This window comes from Microtus oregoni, unplaced genomic scaffold (genome assembly GCF_018167655.1).
Source record: "Microtus oregoni isolate MIOR12 unplaced genomic scaffold, Mior012 000003F_ref0000135, whole genome shotgun sequence".
NCBI lineage: Eukaryota > Metazoa > Chordata > Mammalia > Rodentia > Cricetidae > Microtus > Microtus oregoni.
In genome coordinates, this window is record NW_024543062.1 from 41,306,568 (window position 1) to 41,323,512 (window position 16,945).

At 47.0% G+C, this 16,945-nt stretch overlaps 1 protein-coding gene across 2 annotated transcripts in view; it reads right to left on the bottom strand.

The window, feature by feature from the left end:
- Tnfrsf11a (TNF receptor superfamily member 11a) overlaps positions 1-16,945 on the bottom strand; it is an 82,478-nt gene that overhangs the window by 17,134 nt on the left and 48,399 nt on the right. The window contains exons 2-8 of one of the 2 annotated variants that reach the window (XM_041648977.1): positions 16,348-16,429; positions 14,521-14,646; positions 10,677-10,820; positions 6,126-6,219; positions 4,432-4,526; positions 2,416-2,529; positions 428-480 (exon numbers count right to left, since the gene is read on the bottom strand). In XM_041648977.1, the coding sequence (XP_041504911.1) occupies positions 428-480; positions 2,416-2,529; positions 4,432-4,526; positions 6,126-6,219; positions 10,677-10,820; positions 14,521-14,646; positions 16,348-16,429 (708 nt within the window). The remainder of the gene's footprint in view (positions 1-427; positions 481-2,415; positions 2,530-4,431; positions 4,527-6,125; positions 6,220-10,676; positions 10,821-14,520; positions 14,647-16,347; positions 16,430-16,945) is intronic. The other variant, XM_041648978.1, reaches the window with a different exon arrangement.

Below are 16,945 nucleotides of genomic sequence, written 5' to 3' on the forward strand. Positions count from 1 at the left end.
ATCAGGCATCAGGCCTTTCTTTGCAAGCGTCTTAATATTTTTCAATAATTTTTGAAATTATGACAAAGGAGAATATTTATTAAATAACTACAGAACAAAGGAAAGTCGTAGATCGTTCCTCCTCGGAATCTGCTCTAAGTGATCATGTCCAAAATACATACACAGAGACAACAGAATTGGAATGAAGACTGTTGTCTGGCTCAGGGGTCGTACGCTTGCCTGGTACGAGTAAAGACCATTCGGTGTCCAGCCTGGGATGAGGGAAGGTGTGGGAATGGGGCGGGATAAAGACAATGGGCATTAACTTACTGAACAGGGATCAGCTCCGGCACAGTTTTCACTGCCTGGTAGGCAGTGTGCTCACAGCCAGCCAGTTGCAGCTCTAGAGACTATAGCAGGACTTAAACAAGGCAGTAAACACTTTTACCTGGTTTCCACTTAGGCTGCTGCAAGCATCATTGACCCAGTTCCACAAATTAGCTGGAAAAAAAGCAAAGATATAACTACATGTAATAATTTTCTACTTATTTTTAATATAAATTTTAACTTATATATTTAGCTTATACAGTATGATGCTATAAGATAAATATAGACGGTACAGTTGTTACTATAATAAAATGGATTAACTTATCCAACATGTTAAATGGTGACCTGTATGTGGCAAGAACTGCCAAAATCAACTCGATTAGCAAACGTATTAGACTGTCCTATACATCTGCTGCTGTAGCCTTTGACCTGCACCTCCCCATTTCCTTCCTCCTGCCCCTGCCCATCACTATTTCATTCTCTTCCTTTGTGTATTGACTTTCTCCCATTTTAGATGAGTCTACATAAATATACCACTGTAAGTGTCACAGAAGGTATTAGCATTCCTGAGTGACAGTATTTGGTTATAATTCAGCCAGGGCTGGGGCTGAAACTCCGTGGCAGAAAGCTGGCCTGGCATGCACAAAACTCCGGGGTCCATCCTCAGCGTGGGGGTGCAACAAGACTAGTATGTGCCTCGCTCAGTGGGACAGTACTTGCTTAACAGAAGAAAAGACTTGGGTTCAGTCTCCAGCACAGGAGTGGAAGTCATCCAGCCAATTAATAAATTAACTGGTTTAAACACACTGAAGGCATCTTACTTTTTAACAACAGAACTTGCTGATCTCTAAAGGGAAAAACACTGTCAAAGTTAGTTTTCGCCAACTTGACACAAACCTAAATACCTAGGAAGAGGGACCCACAACCGGGGGAACTGCCTCCATCAGACTGACCTGTGAACTGTCTAAGGACACTGATTGCTGATTGATGTGGGAGGGAGAGCCTATTGTGAGCAATGCCAGCCCTGGGCAGGAGGGCCTGAACTGTCTAAGACAGGTAGCTGAGGAGCTGGAGAGATGTCTCTGTAGTTAAGAACGCTGACTGCTCTTCCAGAGGACCTGGATTCAATTCCCAGCATCCACATGTAGGCTCACAATCATCTGTAAGTCTCGCTCCACTGGATTTGATTCCATGTTCTGGCTTCTGAGGTTAGCAGGCATGCATGTGGTACAAGACTCACATGTAGACCAAACATCCATACACATACAATACATTTGGAAAAGAAAGGTGGCTGATGAAGACATGGGAAACAAGTCAGTAGGCAATCTCGATGGCCTCTGCTTCAGTTTCTGCCTCCAAGTTCTGGGCTTGAGCCCTGATTTCTGGACAGTAAAGTGTAGGATGTAAAGACAAACAGACAAGCAAACAAATGTCTCTCCCTTTTAAGTCACTTTTGGTCATGGTGTTTATCATGGAAACAAACCTAACTAGGACCCACTAATAATCCATCAAATCCCTATGACGCACCCGGGTCTGCCATGGTGCAGAACACACACATTCTCACTCCCTGCAAAACCTTATTGTGCATAAGAGAAAGCAAGATAACTAAGAGAGGGGCACAAAGAAGGTGTATCTGTGACAAAAATATGCAAAGTTTTATCCCATCCATTATTAAAATTCAACGTTTTCTTCAGTCACTATGAAGACTGAAGCCAGGAGTTGTGGATTCTTGTGGTTTTGTTTTTGCTTGAATATATGTATGGGATGTTCATGTATGTACGTATGTGTGTTGTGCATGCATGTGTATATGCATGTTCATATGTGTGTGTCGTTCGTGTGGTGTGTGTGCACGTGCACGCATGTGCACATGACCCCAGGAATCCTCGTGAGTCACCCTCCATCTTGCACACTGAGGCAGGATATCTCACTGAAACCCAAGGCTCATTAGTACAGGTCATGTAGCTAGCCAGCTTGCTCAAGGGATGCCCTTCTAATCTCCCTGGCCTCGAGTGTGGGAGGTGAGGAACCACCGCCTATGATGCTTTCATGGAAGGTACCCATATTCTTTTCTTCAAGGCTACTTTTCAGATGCCACTGTGAACACAATACCTGTCAATGCTTTCCATCCCTTCCTGTAGTAAACGCCAAAGATGATGGCAGCAACTAATATGACAGAGACGAAGAGGAGCAGAATGACGAGACTGGGCAAGTAAATCTGGGCTTCTGTGTCGGAAGAAAACAGTGTTAAAGATTATTTCATTTTGCCAAGTTAAAAGATGATAAAGTCCTATAAATCCAACCCAAGAATCACGGATGTGGGTGTTTAGGTAGCCAGAAGTAAAGAGCTCCCAGCCTGAATTCAGAGAGTTCTCAGCTGTTAGAGGACACACTCCACAGTGTAACCCACCCTGCTCAGGGGTCTCCCCTCCAGGAGAGGGCGGCCCTGGCCCATTGTCCTATCTCTGCTTGAGAATGAGTTGAATGCCATTCATCACACTGTCCTGGTTCATCTGGCTAAGTTTATTTTTCAACAGCTGCCATTCTTATTCATGGCCTTATTGTCGCTCTCTGCTTGTTGGGAAGGTCTTTCCCCAAGCCGCTTGCTTCTGGGGTGCAGCCCACACACAGTCTCTCACCTAAAGAAGCCAAACAGAAGCCTCTGCTACCCAGCAGCTTTCTATCAAGTTTTCAAAACCATTATTTAGATTAGCTTGATCTACAAATGCTCACAGATAATCACAGACAGATCTAACAAGTTGCCTTTTTTGGCTTGATCAAAATCTTCACATAGACACCCTCACACTGACTATCACTCCTACCATGCATTGGTATTTATATTTATAGCTCACCCCTAACTCGGTGTGAAAAGAATATCAGCTGGAGAGATGGCTCAGAGGTTAAGAGCACTGACTGCTCTACCAGAGGTCAATTCCCAGCAACCACATGGTGGCTCACAGCCATCTAGAATAAGGTCTTGCGCCCTCTTCTGGCCAGCAGGCATACATGGACGCAGAATGTTGTATACATAATAAATAAAAACAAACAAATACATCTTTTAAAAATGCTATCAAGTAGCTAGCATGTAGAAAGGCACTGGGTAAAATCTCCAGCAGACAAGAGAGAGGGAGGGATGGGAGAGGGAGGGAGACAGAGACAGAGAGACCTAGAGGGAGGGAGGGAGGGACAGAGAGAGACCTAGAGGGAAGGAGGGAGGGAAGGAGGGAGGGAGGGACAGAGACAGAGAGAGACCTAGAGGGAAGGAGGGAGGGAAGGAGGGAGGGAGGGACAGAGACAGAGAGAGACCTAGAGGGAAGGAGGGAGGAAAAGAGGGAGGGAGGGAGGGAGGAAGGGAGGGAGGGAGGGAGGGAGGAAAGGGAGAGGGAGAGAGAGACAGAGAGAGACCTAGAGGGAAGGAGGGAGGGAGGGAGGGAGAGAGGGAGGGAGGGAGGGAGGGAGGTTAGGGAGGGAGGAAGAAAGGAAAAGAAAAAATGAATTTGGGAGGGGAGGTGGAGAGAGGGCTCAGCACTTGAGACCTGGCTGCTCTTCCAGAGGACCCAGATTTAATACCCAGCACCTACATGGTGTTTTCATGACTGTATGTAACTCCTGTTTTAGGGGATCCAATTCCCTCTTCGGGCCTCTTCGGGCACTGAATATACATGATATGCACAGGCATAAATGGAGATGAAACACTCATATACATAAAATAAACAATTTTTTTTAAAAAAGAGAGAGAAAAATGTCATACTGTTCAAAAGTAGACAAAACAAAATGATGGGACTGAAGATACAGCTCAGCAGTTAAAAGCACTGGCCGCTCTTCCAAAGGACCTGTGTTTGGTTCCTAGCAGCCCACGACTGAGGATCCTATGCCCTGTCCTTGCCTCCTGGAGCAATGCATGTATGTGGTGCACAAACATAGGCGTATTAACATATCCATACACATAAAATAAAAAAAGAATAAGTCTTTTAAACAAATAAAATGCTGATGAGAAATGAAAATAATACGAAGACAATCGTGGGCAGAATGAACTGAAGAGCACAAACAAATCCCTGTCACTAGCTTGTCACTCTGGAGAGACCCCCCTGCGACCATGGACCACCCCACAGCCTCTGCTCATCGTACCCTTGGGTGACTTCCTCAGGGTCAGGGAAGAGCTGCACACCACGTCTGATTTATTCGTCCCCGGCTGTGCTTCTAGTCTTCCAAGGAGGGAACAGCTGTGAGGAAAGAGCAGGCAATGCTGTGGATCGACACTTTAACTTTCAAAACCCCACAAACGAAATGTTAGCCTGAGCTAGACTGGGAGCTCCTTCAGGAAGAGAAGACATAATTTCCTCAGCCTTGCCAAGGGAGCAGAAGCCCTCAGAGGTGGACAGAGTGCCCAGGGAATGCTGAGAACTACTGAGAACACAGCAGGCAAGAGCAAAGAAGGAACTTATGTAAAGAGGACTTCAAATGCTGAAGATGAGAAATACAATCTTCTTAACATAAAACCTGGGTGCACTGCATCGGGAAACAGCGTTTCCTAAGAACCTGTTGAGCCACGTGCGTGCGGTGGTCTACACTGTAATCCTGCCGGTGGGGTGCTAGGGCGGCATAGCGACAGCTGTCTGCAAACAGTAGCTGCTTGGAAGAGGAGAAGCAGACACACCAGCAGCAGCTCGTGGTCATGTGAGCTTTGGAGAAATAAAGACATGTTTGGAACCGAAGGCTCCTTGCACTTAGCACTGGTGTTAAACAACAGGATGTGAAGCGCTCGGAGCCTGTCCCACGTAACTCACGTGCAGTACTGCCCTATACGTTAGTCAGGGGTCCCTAACCCAAAGCCCAACAGTCCGATGTGACGCTATTAGAGCACCGATGTGAAACCTCAACTTGGAAATCAGACGTCATGAAGCTTTGCTCTACTTACACGATAACTTAGAATGTGTGATCGCCTGCAGGTTCTGTGTGTAAGAAGTACGTGAGCAGTTCCGTACGTAAGCAGTTCCGTGTTTGGACCTGGCATCCTTCCCTGAAAGTTCTCAGGACACAGCTAAAAGCATGCCAGAACCCAAAACAAATCTGAAATATTTCCCAAGGATTTGGGTAAAGGATGCTTGGTCTGTATACCACATGATCGCTACACACTTATCCCGGCAGAAAACTCAGAGCTGCTTCCGGGGCGGCAATGGGACCTTAGTAAATAAATGGTGGTGTATTTCTTCAGTGAAGTCACAGCAATTGTAAGAAGCCGCAGAGACACCCATTTCAGTGGAGAAAAACATCACCAGGTAACTTCATATGTGCAAAGCCCTGGGTTCATCCTCGGCAACAAAAATAGCAAACAAACCGGGAATTAAAATATCGGTGAATGAAAATGAAATATCAAGATGATTACAGGTGGGGTAAAATCAAAGGCACAGATGGACCTCTGTGATTTGGCTTGTAAGGAGCTTCAAGATGACTCAGGAAAGCCAAAGCACTTACAGTGCACACAGATGTACACAGACAGATGAGTAAACTAGTGAGGGTGGGGCAGCTGCGGACACAGCTCAGGCACAGAGGATAAGCCTAGCGTATCTGGAGGCCGTGCATTCCACCTCTGTCCCAGACAAAGAAGTCATAAACAAGTTTCAATTAAACAAAGTTAGGTTAAAGAAAGAGAAGCTGGAACTGGAGGTCATATATTTCTGAATCTAAGAAGTGGCACCAAAGCGAGCTTCCAGGCACCGACAGACATTTTCCGAGAGGAAGCTAACCTGATACAATCGTCCCGCCTTCCACCCAGAGCTGCTGAGCTGATCAGGTCCCTGGGCGTCTGCATGGTCACTTACTTGGTCCAGGGTCTGCATGTGGCTGTGGATGAGGAGACATCTGAGAAGAAGCCCAGGAGGCAGGGTGTGCACACCGTGTCCATGTTGAGCCGCACTGTCAGAGACACACAGAAGCCAAGACACTTAGAGACGGGCCAGCATGGTGTCCCTGAAGAATTACCCCGTCTTCCCGGGTCTGCCTGGCTCCCTGTATCTCCTGCTGTTTCCTCCAGGGTGGAGGAAGTGTCTACAGACTTATGTTTGGAAATGCTTCATGTCAGGCCACCACTACACTGACGTCCAGCGAGGTACAGCCTTGCCTGGCCTTCACTCCAGCACATTTCCCCGTCTGTGTTACCAGGCTGAATTTTGCTGGCTGACTATTTCCAGCCTTCCGGTTACATCAGCTTTGAGCTGCAGGTGAATGCAGTGCCATCCCTGTCTTTAAGGGAAACGTCTTCTTCCAACGCCAAAATAGCTCATTACTCTAAAATCTGAGAAGGGGTGAAAAATGGTATCAAGCATTTTGGATATGGGCTATATGACACTATTTACTACAAAAGTTATTATTTCAAAACCCGGAATAACTGAAATGCCTGCCAACACTTGATTCCACCGCTTACTAATGAAATGGGGATTCACTGCCAAGTGGGGTGAGCAGCTCATTTCACCAGGCTCCAGAGTGTGGCGGTCACCGCGCTCCCCTACCCCCAGAGGAACGCTGTAAGTCTCTTCCTCCTAAAAGGCTGTGATTGCTCACAGCACAGAAGTAACTAGAGACAATACGTGAGGCAACTGGATTGGACTGTGTTCCAAGAAAATGTAAATGCGAATGCTGAGACAGTGTGGGGCTTGCCTTCATCCTCAGAGCCGAAGCTGATCTTGCCTAGGAAGCTTGATTCACCTCTCACATTCTCCTAAGCTAAATTACCATCATAAGACATGCCGCCAGGTTTCCTTGTCTCCTATCGTTATTGCAATGGGCACATGACGATTTGGTAGGCACAGATGGACAATACTGACTACAGCGTGACACCAACATCAGGCCGTTGGCTAGTGCTAAGCCTTCAGATGGCTTTTGACATTAGTAGCATGTCTAGGGTTTATTTTCATGAATACAAATCAACAATAAGAAATTAAATTTCTTGGTACATGCCTGATAGGAAGTATATGTTTGATTTCTGTAATTTGGCAATAAATAAGATACATGGCCACACTGATATGGCAGTGTGACTCTCTAGGTAACAATCCTAATAATGCTGGGGCTATTGACTAACTAACATTAACCGAAACAACTTTATAAACAATGAGCACAGGCTCATTGTGTGTTTCCCAGCACCCACATCAGTCAGCGGAATGTCCGACTCCATGGATCCATCCGAGTTCTCTGGCCTCCTCCAGCACTGGGGCACACACACACACAGACACACACACACACAGACACACACACAGACACAGACACACACACACACAGAGACACATACACCAACAGACACACACAGACACACAAAGACTCTCACAGACACATAGACACACAGACGCACACACATAGACACAGACACAGAGACACACACACAGACACATACACACAGACACACAAACACACACACAGACACACAAACAGACAGACACACAAAGACTCAAACAGACACATAGACACAGACACACACACACAAACAGACACACACAGACACACAAAGACTCTCACAGACACACACACACACAGACAGAGACAGAGACAGAGTTTGTTTTTTAAAGATGAACAAAGGGTGGGTGAGATAAAGGCACTTGACCCCAGGTCTGATGATCTGAGTTTAGTTCCTGGAACCTACATGATGAAGGGAGAGAACCAACTCTCAAGAGGTGTTGTCTGACTTCCACAAATGGGCTACAGTGTATACACATACAGACACACACCAAATAAAGTTACAAATTAAAAATAAAGTAATGCAATTTAGAAGATTCTGAGGAGGGTTCAGGGACATTCCTTTCCATCCACCTGACTTTTGGTGGTTCTTGTTTAACTCTGGCCCACCAGTGATATCCTGAAGGCTTCATTTTCCTTCTTTGTTTTACAAGCAGGCTTCTCACACTAATACAAGAGGTAACACGTCTATCTACTCTCAACCCAAACCTTGTTCTCACTATACTGAGCCAGGATCTGCAATACTGGTAACCACAAAGCTGCCCTCACCGCTGCCTGGGCTGCTTTTCTTTCCCTGCTGACCCAGAACAAATGTGTGGTCACTGGACGGTCTTTGTTTTGAATCCAAGTATACTACAAGTTCGGGCAAGAGTGACTTTGTCTTCTCAGGGTCTCTTGTAACCCAGGCAGGTCTCAGACTCACTGTGTAGCTAGGGATGACCTTGAACGTCTGATCTCCTGTGCCAGAGTTCTAGGACCAAGTGTGTACCACCACACCAGGCCACATTCAGTACTGGGGATCAGTACAGGGCTCTGTGCATGCCAGATGAGCACTGTACAAACTGACCAGGATGTCCCCAGCCTCAAGAGTGAGTCCACACACCTGTCAAAATGGACCATTTTCAAGGGTTCAAGGCATAGAGAACTGTTAGGTGGCAAACCCTGGACAAAGGTTAATTGCTGTGGCTGACTCTGGCCACTAGCAGTTTCTGGCAGCTTCCTCTTTCCTCTGTACCTACCTGACAGGTCCACCTGTCTGCAAAACCCCGCCTCCTACCCTGAACTCTTCATCTGGGAGCTGGGCTACCCTTCCCCCAGAGGATCTTCTCTGTATAATCCAGAGATTTTGGCCACACTGGTTCTTTTTACCCTTTTACCCTCCTGGCCTCTAAGTCTCCTGGCTCTAGGTCTCTCGCCCCTTCTCTCACATGGCACAGCTTGGTCACGATCACTGTGAACTCTCTCAGATAGATGTCCCTGCCTGGCTACACGCTCCCTCTCATCTACAATAACCTTCTCCTCCACTGTTCATAGGAATAGTCATGTCCTCCTTTTCATTCAAGAATATCTTCCAGAAATCAGAAAGGCAGCGGGCAGCACCCTTGTTCACAGAGGCTGCAGAGTTCGCAGGGATCTGACTGTGGTGGGGACGGCTGGCCTCGCTGCTCACAACCTGCCGCTGACTCTCCCTGACAGCATGTGTGGATGAGTCAGGGCGCTGATGCAGAGGCCTGCCGTGCTGGCTAGATACATTCTTCCGTGTGGCTTCAAATGAATAATATTTTAGTTTCCCAGCCCTGTCCAAGTGCGCTGGCTTTAAAACCATGTCTTTAAGTGAAAGACTGGCAAGCATACTCTGAAGACCTGCTCTGGGCCACTTCCTAGAATCTGGGCGCTAGAAGGGCTGGCTCTCAGAAGCAATTTCGCAAGACCGGAGGATTTCTGCTTCTTTGCTTTCAGCAAAGCTGAAGGGCACAATGGAGTTCTCAGATGGCAGAGTATTAACACAACTCCACATCACTTTGTGAGCAAGGGTGTCACTCAGGTGCTGAAGCTGTAGGTGTTCCTCAGCAGCGATTCTAACAACTCAGAAAGGAGCTAGAGAGAACTCTGATAACGCGCACCACTCGTGGGCCACTCAGCCCAAATATAAACATGGGGCAATCCTACTCTCAGGGTTCAAAAGCTGTGAACTCTAAATGAACATGTGGCCAGTTATACGGTAATGAGCATGGTGACAGCTCAATCCAGAAAAGACCTTCATTTTTACTTTGTGAATGCAAGTCAATTCAAGTTGTTTTTTAAACGAATTTCAAAGTAGTCCTTACTCTTTCTTATTTGAAGGGCTAGAGGAGGTGATTGCGAAAGGCCTTCCCAACAAAGAGGAGGAGGCAATTCAGCCTGGAAAGAAGATGGGTGCACACAATCAGAGGAAAGAGCACGGCTGTTCCAACAGTCAGCTTAAGTAGTGCTCTGGAGGGAAGGGCTTTCACAGTCCAGTGGCTGGCTGGAACTTTGCCCAGGCTAGCTGGCCAGCCTGCTCCAGGACTTCGCATTTCCTGGCTTCCTTTCTTGCTGGAGCTGGGATCAGCTTTCAGTGTGGGTTCTTGTATCGGGCTTAGGTCTGCACGCTGGTGAAGCATTCTCTGTATAGACAGCAATGTCTCCCCAGCCCTCTATTGCCTGCTCTTAACGTGTTATTGCAGCTATAACCTCCCAACAGCCAGTCTTTAGGAACTCTTTACATTGGAAATCAATATCTGTAGATGTCAGTTTCCAACATGTCCCAAGGTGTGCACCCTCTTCTAAGATGCTGCATGCTGTTTACTGCCTTGGTGAATCCCTGCACTGTACTGTCTGGGCCTCGGTTTTTACAGACTGAGACCCATGGGCACAGAGCTGAGGGGGGGCGAGGGAATTCGGGATGACTGCCCATGTGCTGTTGAAAGCTGGACTAAACTGGGTTTTTAGTCCATGCTAAGGTTCCTCAGAGCCAAGCGGGCTGCCTGGAGCACCCTTGACACAGTTGTGACAAATCCCCGGAAGTCCTCTGGGCAGGGGTGTAACAGCAGGGCTCTGTTGGAGAGTACACACACACACACACACACACACACACACACACACACACACACAAAACCGTGCCGTACAGGGATGCTCGGCCCCAAAGCCAGGTGCACACTCCATGTTACGGCGGCAGCACTCGCAGTCTGGGTTCCAGTGGTAGCCGGCTGTGCAGGCACAGCGCCGTGGGGCTGTGTGATTGCCAGGGTCCACCGCCACCAGGGCCTTGCCTGTGGGAGACAAGAGAAGATCAGTGACCAGCAAGAAGCAGGAGACACAGATGCACTGTCCACCCGGTGCACTGTTCCCACCCAGCTGCATCTGGCAGCCAACAGGGTGACTCACTGGGTTTGAGGAACTCCGGAGTTCCTTCCCGCACTTCCTTGTTGGTAGGAAACCATCCAACATACCCTGTTCTAGAGAGCTGTGTGGGCTTTCTAGACAGCTTTGTGTTAGGAGGTTTAATTATTTGTAATTGCACAGCAGTGCACAGCTGCTAGTTTTTGTTGTTGGCGGGGCGGTTGTTTGTTTTGTTTTTCTTGTAAATTCAGATTTCAAATAAAATTTAGACAGACCTAGTGAAGTTTCTGGGGACGTGAGTACATCCAGGCGTCCTGAAAGGCTCTGGGGTGCTCAGTTAAGAGGACAAAGCACAGAAACAGGCACAGTCTCACAGTCTGTCTGACCTACGAACCAGGGTCTGTCTGTCTGTGTTTCTCTCTCTCTCTCTCTCTCTCTCTCTCTCTCTCTCTCTCACACACACACACACACACACACACACACACACACACACACACAAACACACCTCTTCCCAATAAACAGAAAGGGCTTGACTTCTTACTCTATTTTCCTGGCTTCTCAGTTTTCTGGAGTATGGGTGTATGGGAACTGAGTGCCCAACACACATTCTTATTGTTCAGATTCACATGAGTGTCCTTGTTCACTACAATCCCTATTGACACTTGCAGGGTATTTTCATCACCCTGGACATGGGCTGAACCACACGAAGTGTGGAGTCACTCTTCGCTCTCCAGGAGGACCTCAGCATTCCGGTCTGACTTTCCTAGAGAGTGATTTCTCCTCTCGCCGCCCCGCCCCCCACCTTCCAGGATAATCCTGGGCGTGGAACCCAAACCCCATGTGCTCCAGTAAGGCATTCTCCCGCTGTTAGGTCCGCAGCCTACGTGAGCGTCCTTGCTGTAGTCTGGCCTAAGCACTTCTCTCAGCTTTGGGCTTTTATCTGCCGATGGCCTTGTTTTAAAAGACCCCATGTGTAGTGCTGTCTGGTGTGTCCTGCCCAGAAAACATGTGTGGTATAAAGCTCTGTGAGTCTGAGTTGTGTGCTGACTCACAAGACCTACCTAGTAAACAGTAAAACGCACATGACAAGGGGTTTGTGCGGGGGACAAAGGCCTCTGATGAGAGGGGCTTGTCGGAAGCTAGTCCTGAATTCTCCTAGGAGCTACGACTGATTCAGGACTCATGAATTCAACAGCTGGGGTGACTTCATGGAATGCAGCTACTGTGGATAAGGACACTGAATTGTACAGGTGTGCACACACGTGACATGAAGTCAAAGCATCATTTACACTGCCCAGGTGGCTGTCACGATGGCTCACTGGCTAAGAGCCCGTACTGTCCTTGCAGAGCGTCTGAGTTCCAGGTACCTACATCCTGAAGCTCACGCCCGGCTCTAACTCAAGCTCCAAGGGACTGGACCTTCTTTGGCCTCCTTGGGCACATGCTGCCATGTACAGACCACCCCACACATACACATAATTAAAAACAATGACTCTTTAAAAGGAAACAAACAAATAAAAAAACAGGCAAAAAGCTTCTCTGTAAAGGCTGAAAGGCCCCGTCTCATCAGGATTTTCTTTATGGCTTCTGCACCTTAACTTCCAAAGGGAAAGGGACAGGGAAAATCAAACTTGTTTCTTCCTTCACTGTCTCAAATTACAGACAATTAAGAAGGGACATTATTAGTTTTATGCTTCTTAGACCCAAGAATGAGCCCCATTTGACCAAACCCGCGTAGCAAAAGGGCAATTGAGCAGAAACATATACATAGTACATATGCGCAGACAGGGGGCATGCGCAGACAGGGGGCATGCGCAGACAGACAGGGGGCACATGCCCCGCTGCTTTTCTGCTCAAGTGAGAGTGGAGGTGGCAGCAGTTCCAGAACAATCGGATGTGTTCAGTGTTCAGCTCTAATTAATTTTGGCGGTAGACAGATGAATCCTTATTTCCAACAGACAGCAATGACTCAAGGTCATTAAAGGAAATAAAAATACTTGATCAGATGCTTGTGCCCAGTGGAGTTTCCACATTACTTTCTCCAGGCTAAAATCCGCCAGCTGTCTCAACATGTTAGAAGAATGATAGTGTTCAGAAATGCGTATTTCCTAGCTGCGCTCTAAGGGCCATATCCTATAGAAATTAAGTCACCAATAATGGATCTCCCTTAGCACTGGGGACAGAGAGATGGCTCAGAGGTTAAGAGCACTTGCAAAAGACCTCAGTTCAGTTCTCACTGCCCTTGTCAGAGTTATCTGTTGCCTCTTCTGATCCTCTTGGATGCCCTGTGGGGTGTGTGTGTGTGTGTGTGTGTGTGTGTGTGTGTGTGTGTGTGTACGCGCGTGCTGATGGCAGCCTGGGCTCACTTCATAGTGGTATGATAATTTGACCACCAATTAAAGCCATTGTCTGCAACAAATTGCAGCACCTCAGACACAATGGCATGCATGAATTCATCATGTTAATGCATATGCTTGGGAGGAAGCTGAACAATCCAGCCAGGGTTCAGAAAGCCACAAGCACTTGGTGTACCTTTCCTGTATGTGCTATGCTTTAGGGAAACAAAGAAGTGACAGAAAGGAGCTAGGCATGGTGGTACATGCCTTTATTCCCAGCACTAGGGAGGCAGAGGGGCAGAGGGGCAGAGGGTAGAGGCAGGAAGGTGGAGGCCAGGCTGCATAGGAAGCCTCTATTTCTAAAAGAACCGAGAGTTAGAGATGTTGCTCAGCAGTAAATCAACCCGCTGGCATGTGTAGGCCTTGGAATTGATCCCGAGAACCCAACTCATACTTATCATGGTGAATATTACAAAAATAAAATCCCCACTCTTATTCATCTGCACTATACAATGGATGAAGGGGTTTTGCCAGATCCTTGCCAAAATAAACCAGGATTCTATCAGCCTTCTAAATTTAATTTGCAATACAAGAAATACCAAGGAAAGAATATGACCAATGACACCCAAGGGGTGCAATCATTAAATCCACACCAGAAGCTATGCTAGAGTAACGTAGTGGATGCGTTAGTATTCCCAATAGAAAATGGAAAGAAAAGAGAAGAACCTCGTAGGGAATTCATAAAACATATTTATATTTTGATTCCTAAACATAAGTTACGTTTTTTAATGGAGCTGAGCATGGAGATGTAGTCCTATAATTTCAGTAGTGAGTTACAGGACAACCTGGGCCACAAGTAAGATCCTGTCTCAAAACCTTTTATTTAAAATATATTTATCCAGCTCCCCTTCCCAAAATTATGCCAGCCTGGTGAAACAATAAACTTTAACAATAAAAACTTTGCTATTTAGGAAAAGGCTTATGAGTCAGATCAGTTGGAGGCCCACTTCTCGTCTGTTTATCCTAGGTTTCAGTTTTTCTATCTTTAAAATGGGGAAGGTACAGGACTAATGACACAGGCACGCCAAACACTGGGCAACGTTTTGTCAATGGGAAGATGTGTCTGCAATTAAAGTGCAATGCCTATTCTGGAGCAGAAAGGTGGAAATGTTTAACCTGCAGCGCTAAGCCATGAGCAGAACCTTTTCCTACAATGATAAAGGAAAAGCAGCAGGCTTATTTATCATGTGTGCACCTCCACGCCCCCAGTGACATGTCAGCGCGACAGGCCCACCTGCATCACAGACTTTATGCAGCAAGCACTTATCTTCTTCGTTCCAGGTGTCCAAGTACTCATCTGGACCACAGGGCAGACACACACTGTCAGAGGTAGGTGTGCATTTAGAAGACAGGTATCTTCCTTAAATGGAGAAGATGATGTGTCAATCAAAACCAAAACAATAACAATAAATGCTGATCAAAAGTAAACAAGCTGGATATGGCAGTGCATGCCTTTAATTCCAGCTGGTCTTTGAGATCCCGGCTAGCCTGGTCTAAGGAACAAGTTCCAGGGCAGCTAGGGCTACACAGCGAAACCCTATCTTAAAAAAACCAACCAACCCAATAAACAAACAAACAATTACAGACAGACAGATAAAAAGAAATAAAGAAAGAAGAAAGGAAAAAAGGAAGAAAGAAGAAAGAGAGGGAGGGAGGGAAAAAGAGGGGAAGGGGAGAGGGAGGGGAGAGGAGGGAGAGGACGGAGAGGAAGGAGGGGAAGGGAAGGGAAGGGAAGGGAAGGGAAGGGAAGGGAAGGGAAGGGAAGGGAAGGGAAGGGAAAACTAAATAAGAAGAGCAGCGCTGAGTGTGTATGAAGATCTGGGTTAAATCCCCAGCGCTGCATGAAGATGCAAACGGCAATCTGCAGATGTGGTTAGAGAGCCGCTGGTCCAGGAACCTTCTATGACAGGGTAATATGTGAGGAAAGAGAACTGCAGGCACTGAGCACAGCACCTGGGCTCCTCAGGCCTCTGCTAGTCGAAATATCCTGCCCCAGATTCTCTGTGTGTACTGTTGCTCCCTCCGAGGTTTGCTGTGACTACAGATGTCTCTTAGTTTGTCTAAATAAGCAAGCAAGCAACCAACCAACTAACCAACAACCATTTTTTTACTCCCAAACTCTGCTGACTGAGAAATCGAACTCAGAAATTACACTGTGCCCTGTAGCCCTTGAGGGGTTTGCTGGAATAGACTAAGGGAAGAACTGGGCTGAGGAAGTGGATTGGTCTTTTCCTCTCATCATCAAGCTCTCCTCTACGGTCACCATGGCTACTTGCCTACATGTGTTCTATATGCACTATTTGCTAGCGGCTAGTTTACTTTGACCAAGAGTCTTCCACTGACACATGTGTGCACGCTACATATACACACATGTACTTGATCAAAGTATTGGCTCTGAAGCCAAGTGGTGGTGATGAACACCTCTAATTCCAGCACTTGGAGGAGGGGCAGAGGCAGGCGGATCTCTGTGAGTTCAAGGCCAGCCTGGTCTACAAGAGCTAGTTCCAGGACAGGCTCCAAAGCTACAGAGAAATCTTGTCTTGAAAAACAAAACCAAAAGTATTGTCTCTGTGTCCTCTATACTCAAGAGCTATTTGCAACCAAAACATCCAGAAAGACCTCAGCTATAAAGTAACCCAGCTTCTGCTACCCTCTCCAAGAACAAGAGAAAGCGAGGACCTAAGAGGTTGGTACTCCACAGGGGCACACAAACACTGGCCACACTTGTGGAAGGTGGTGGATGGCAGCCTTTGTGTTCTTTGACTGCTATATGGAAGAAGACGTGTCAAGGGTTAAGCAAGTCCAGTTAGTTATTCCGGAATAAGACTTCGGTACACAAGTTTTCAAAGGTCAGCTACACTTCATGTTTTACTAGGATGTGATTCGGGAAACTCTGCCATCTCAGGACCAAGATTCGTAGGTGACACTATCTATTGAGGGGAAGCATTATGTCTTCTGGGTGGCAAACATCATTGCCTACCACTATCATGAAAGGTCTATAAATTTCCTCCTTTATCTCTTAGGACAGAAACAAAAGGAAAGCTAGAAATCCCTGAGGTACCTGGTTCGCATTTGCTGCAACATCGTCCAAGGTGCTCATAATGTCTCTCTCGGGCGCATGGAGGAGCCACCAGGAGGGTCACCTGAAAAGAAAAGTGACATCAGGAAGACGCTGTGCACAAATTATTCCTGGACAGCACAAACAGTGACGGGCAGGGCTGGAGAGATGGCTCAGTGGCTAGGGCTTTGCTAGCCAAGGCTGATAACACATGGAAAAGGAGAGAATCAGCTCCCAAAGTCTGACCTCTGACCACATGAGACCACAAACACACAAAACAAGTAAATAGAGAGGAAAATGAATTGTCAAGTTGTTTTTCTGCAAAGCATATGAAAATACCGTAAAGGGCTTTCAACATTTTCCCTTCCTAGGTTAGTCCATTCCCCTAGGATACACAAACCCAACCTTTCAGCACAGGGCTCTTCCCGCTTAGACAGTTAAAACACTTCGGTGACACAGAGAAGTAGTGTGAATTAAAGGAAATTTCCGTGCCTGCAGAGAAGGTGAAAACATCTTTATAAGAGACACTTAAGAAGTTGGCTCCAAGCCCTCACACCTCATCATCCTCCCTGCAGCCAGTCTCCGCCCCCAGCTCTGGCAG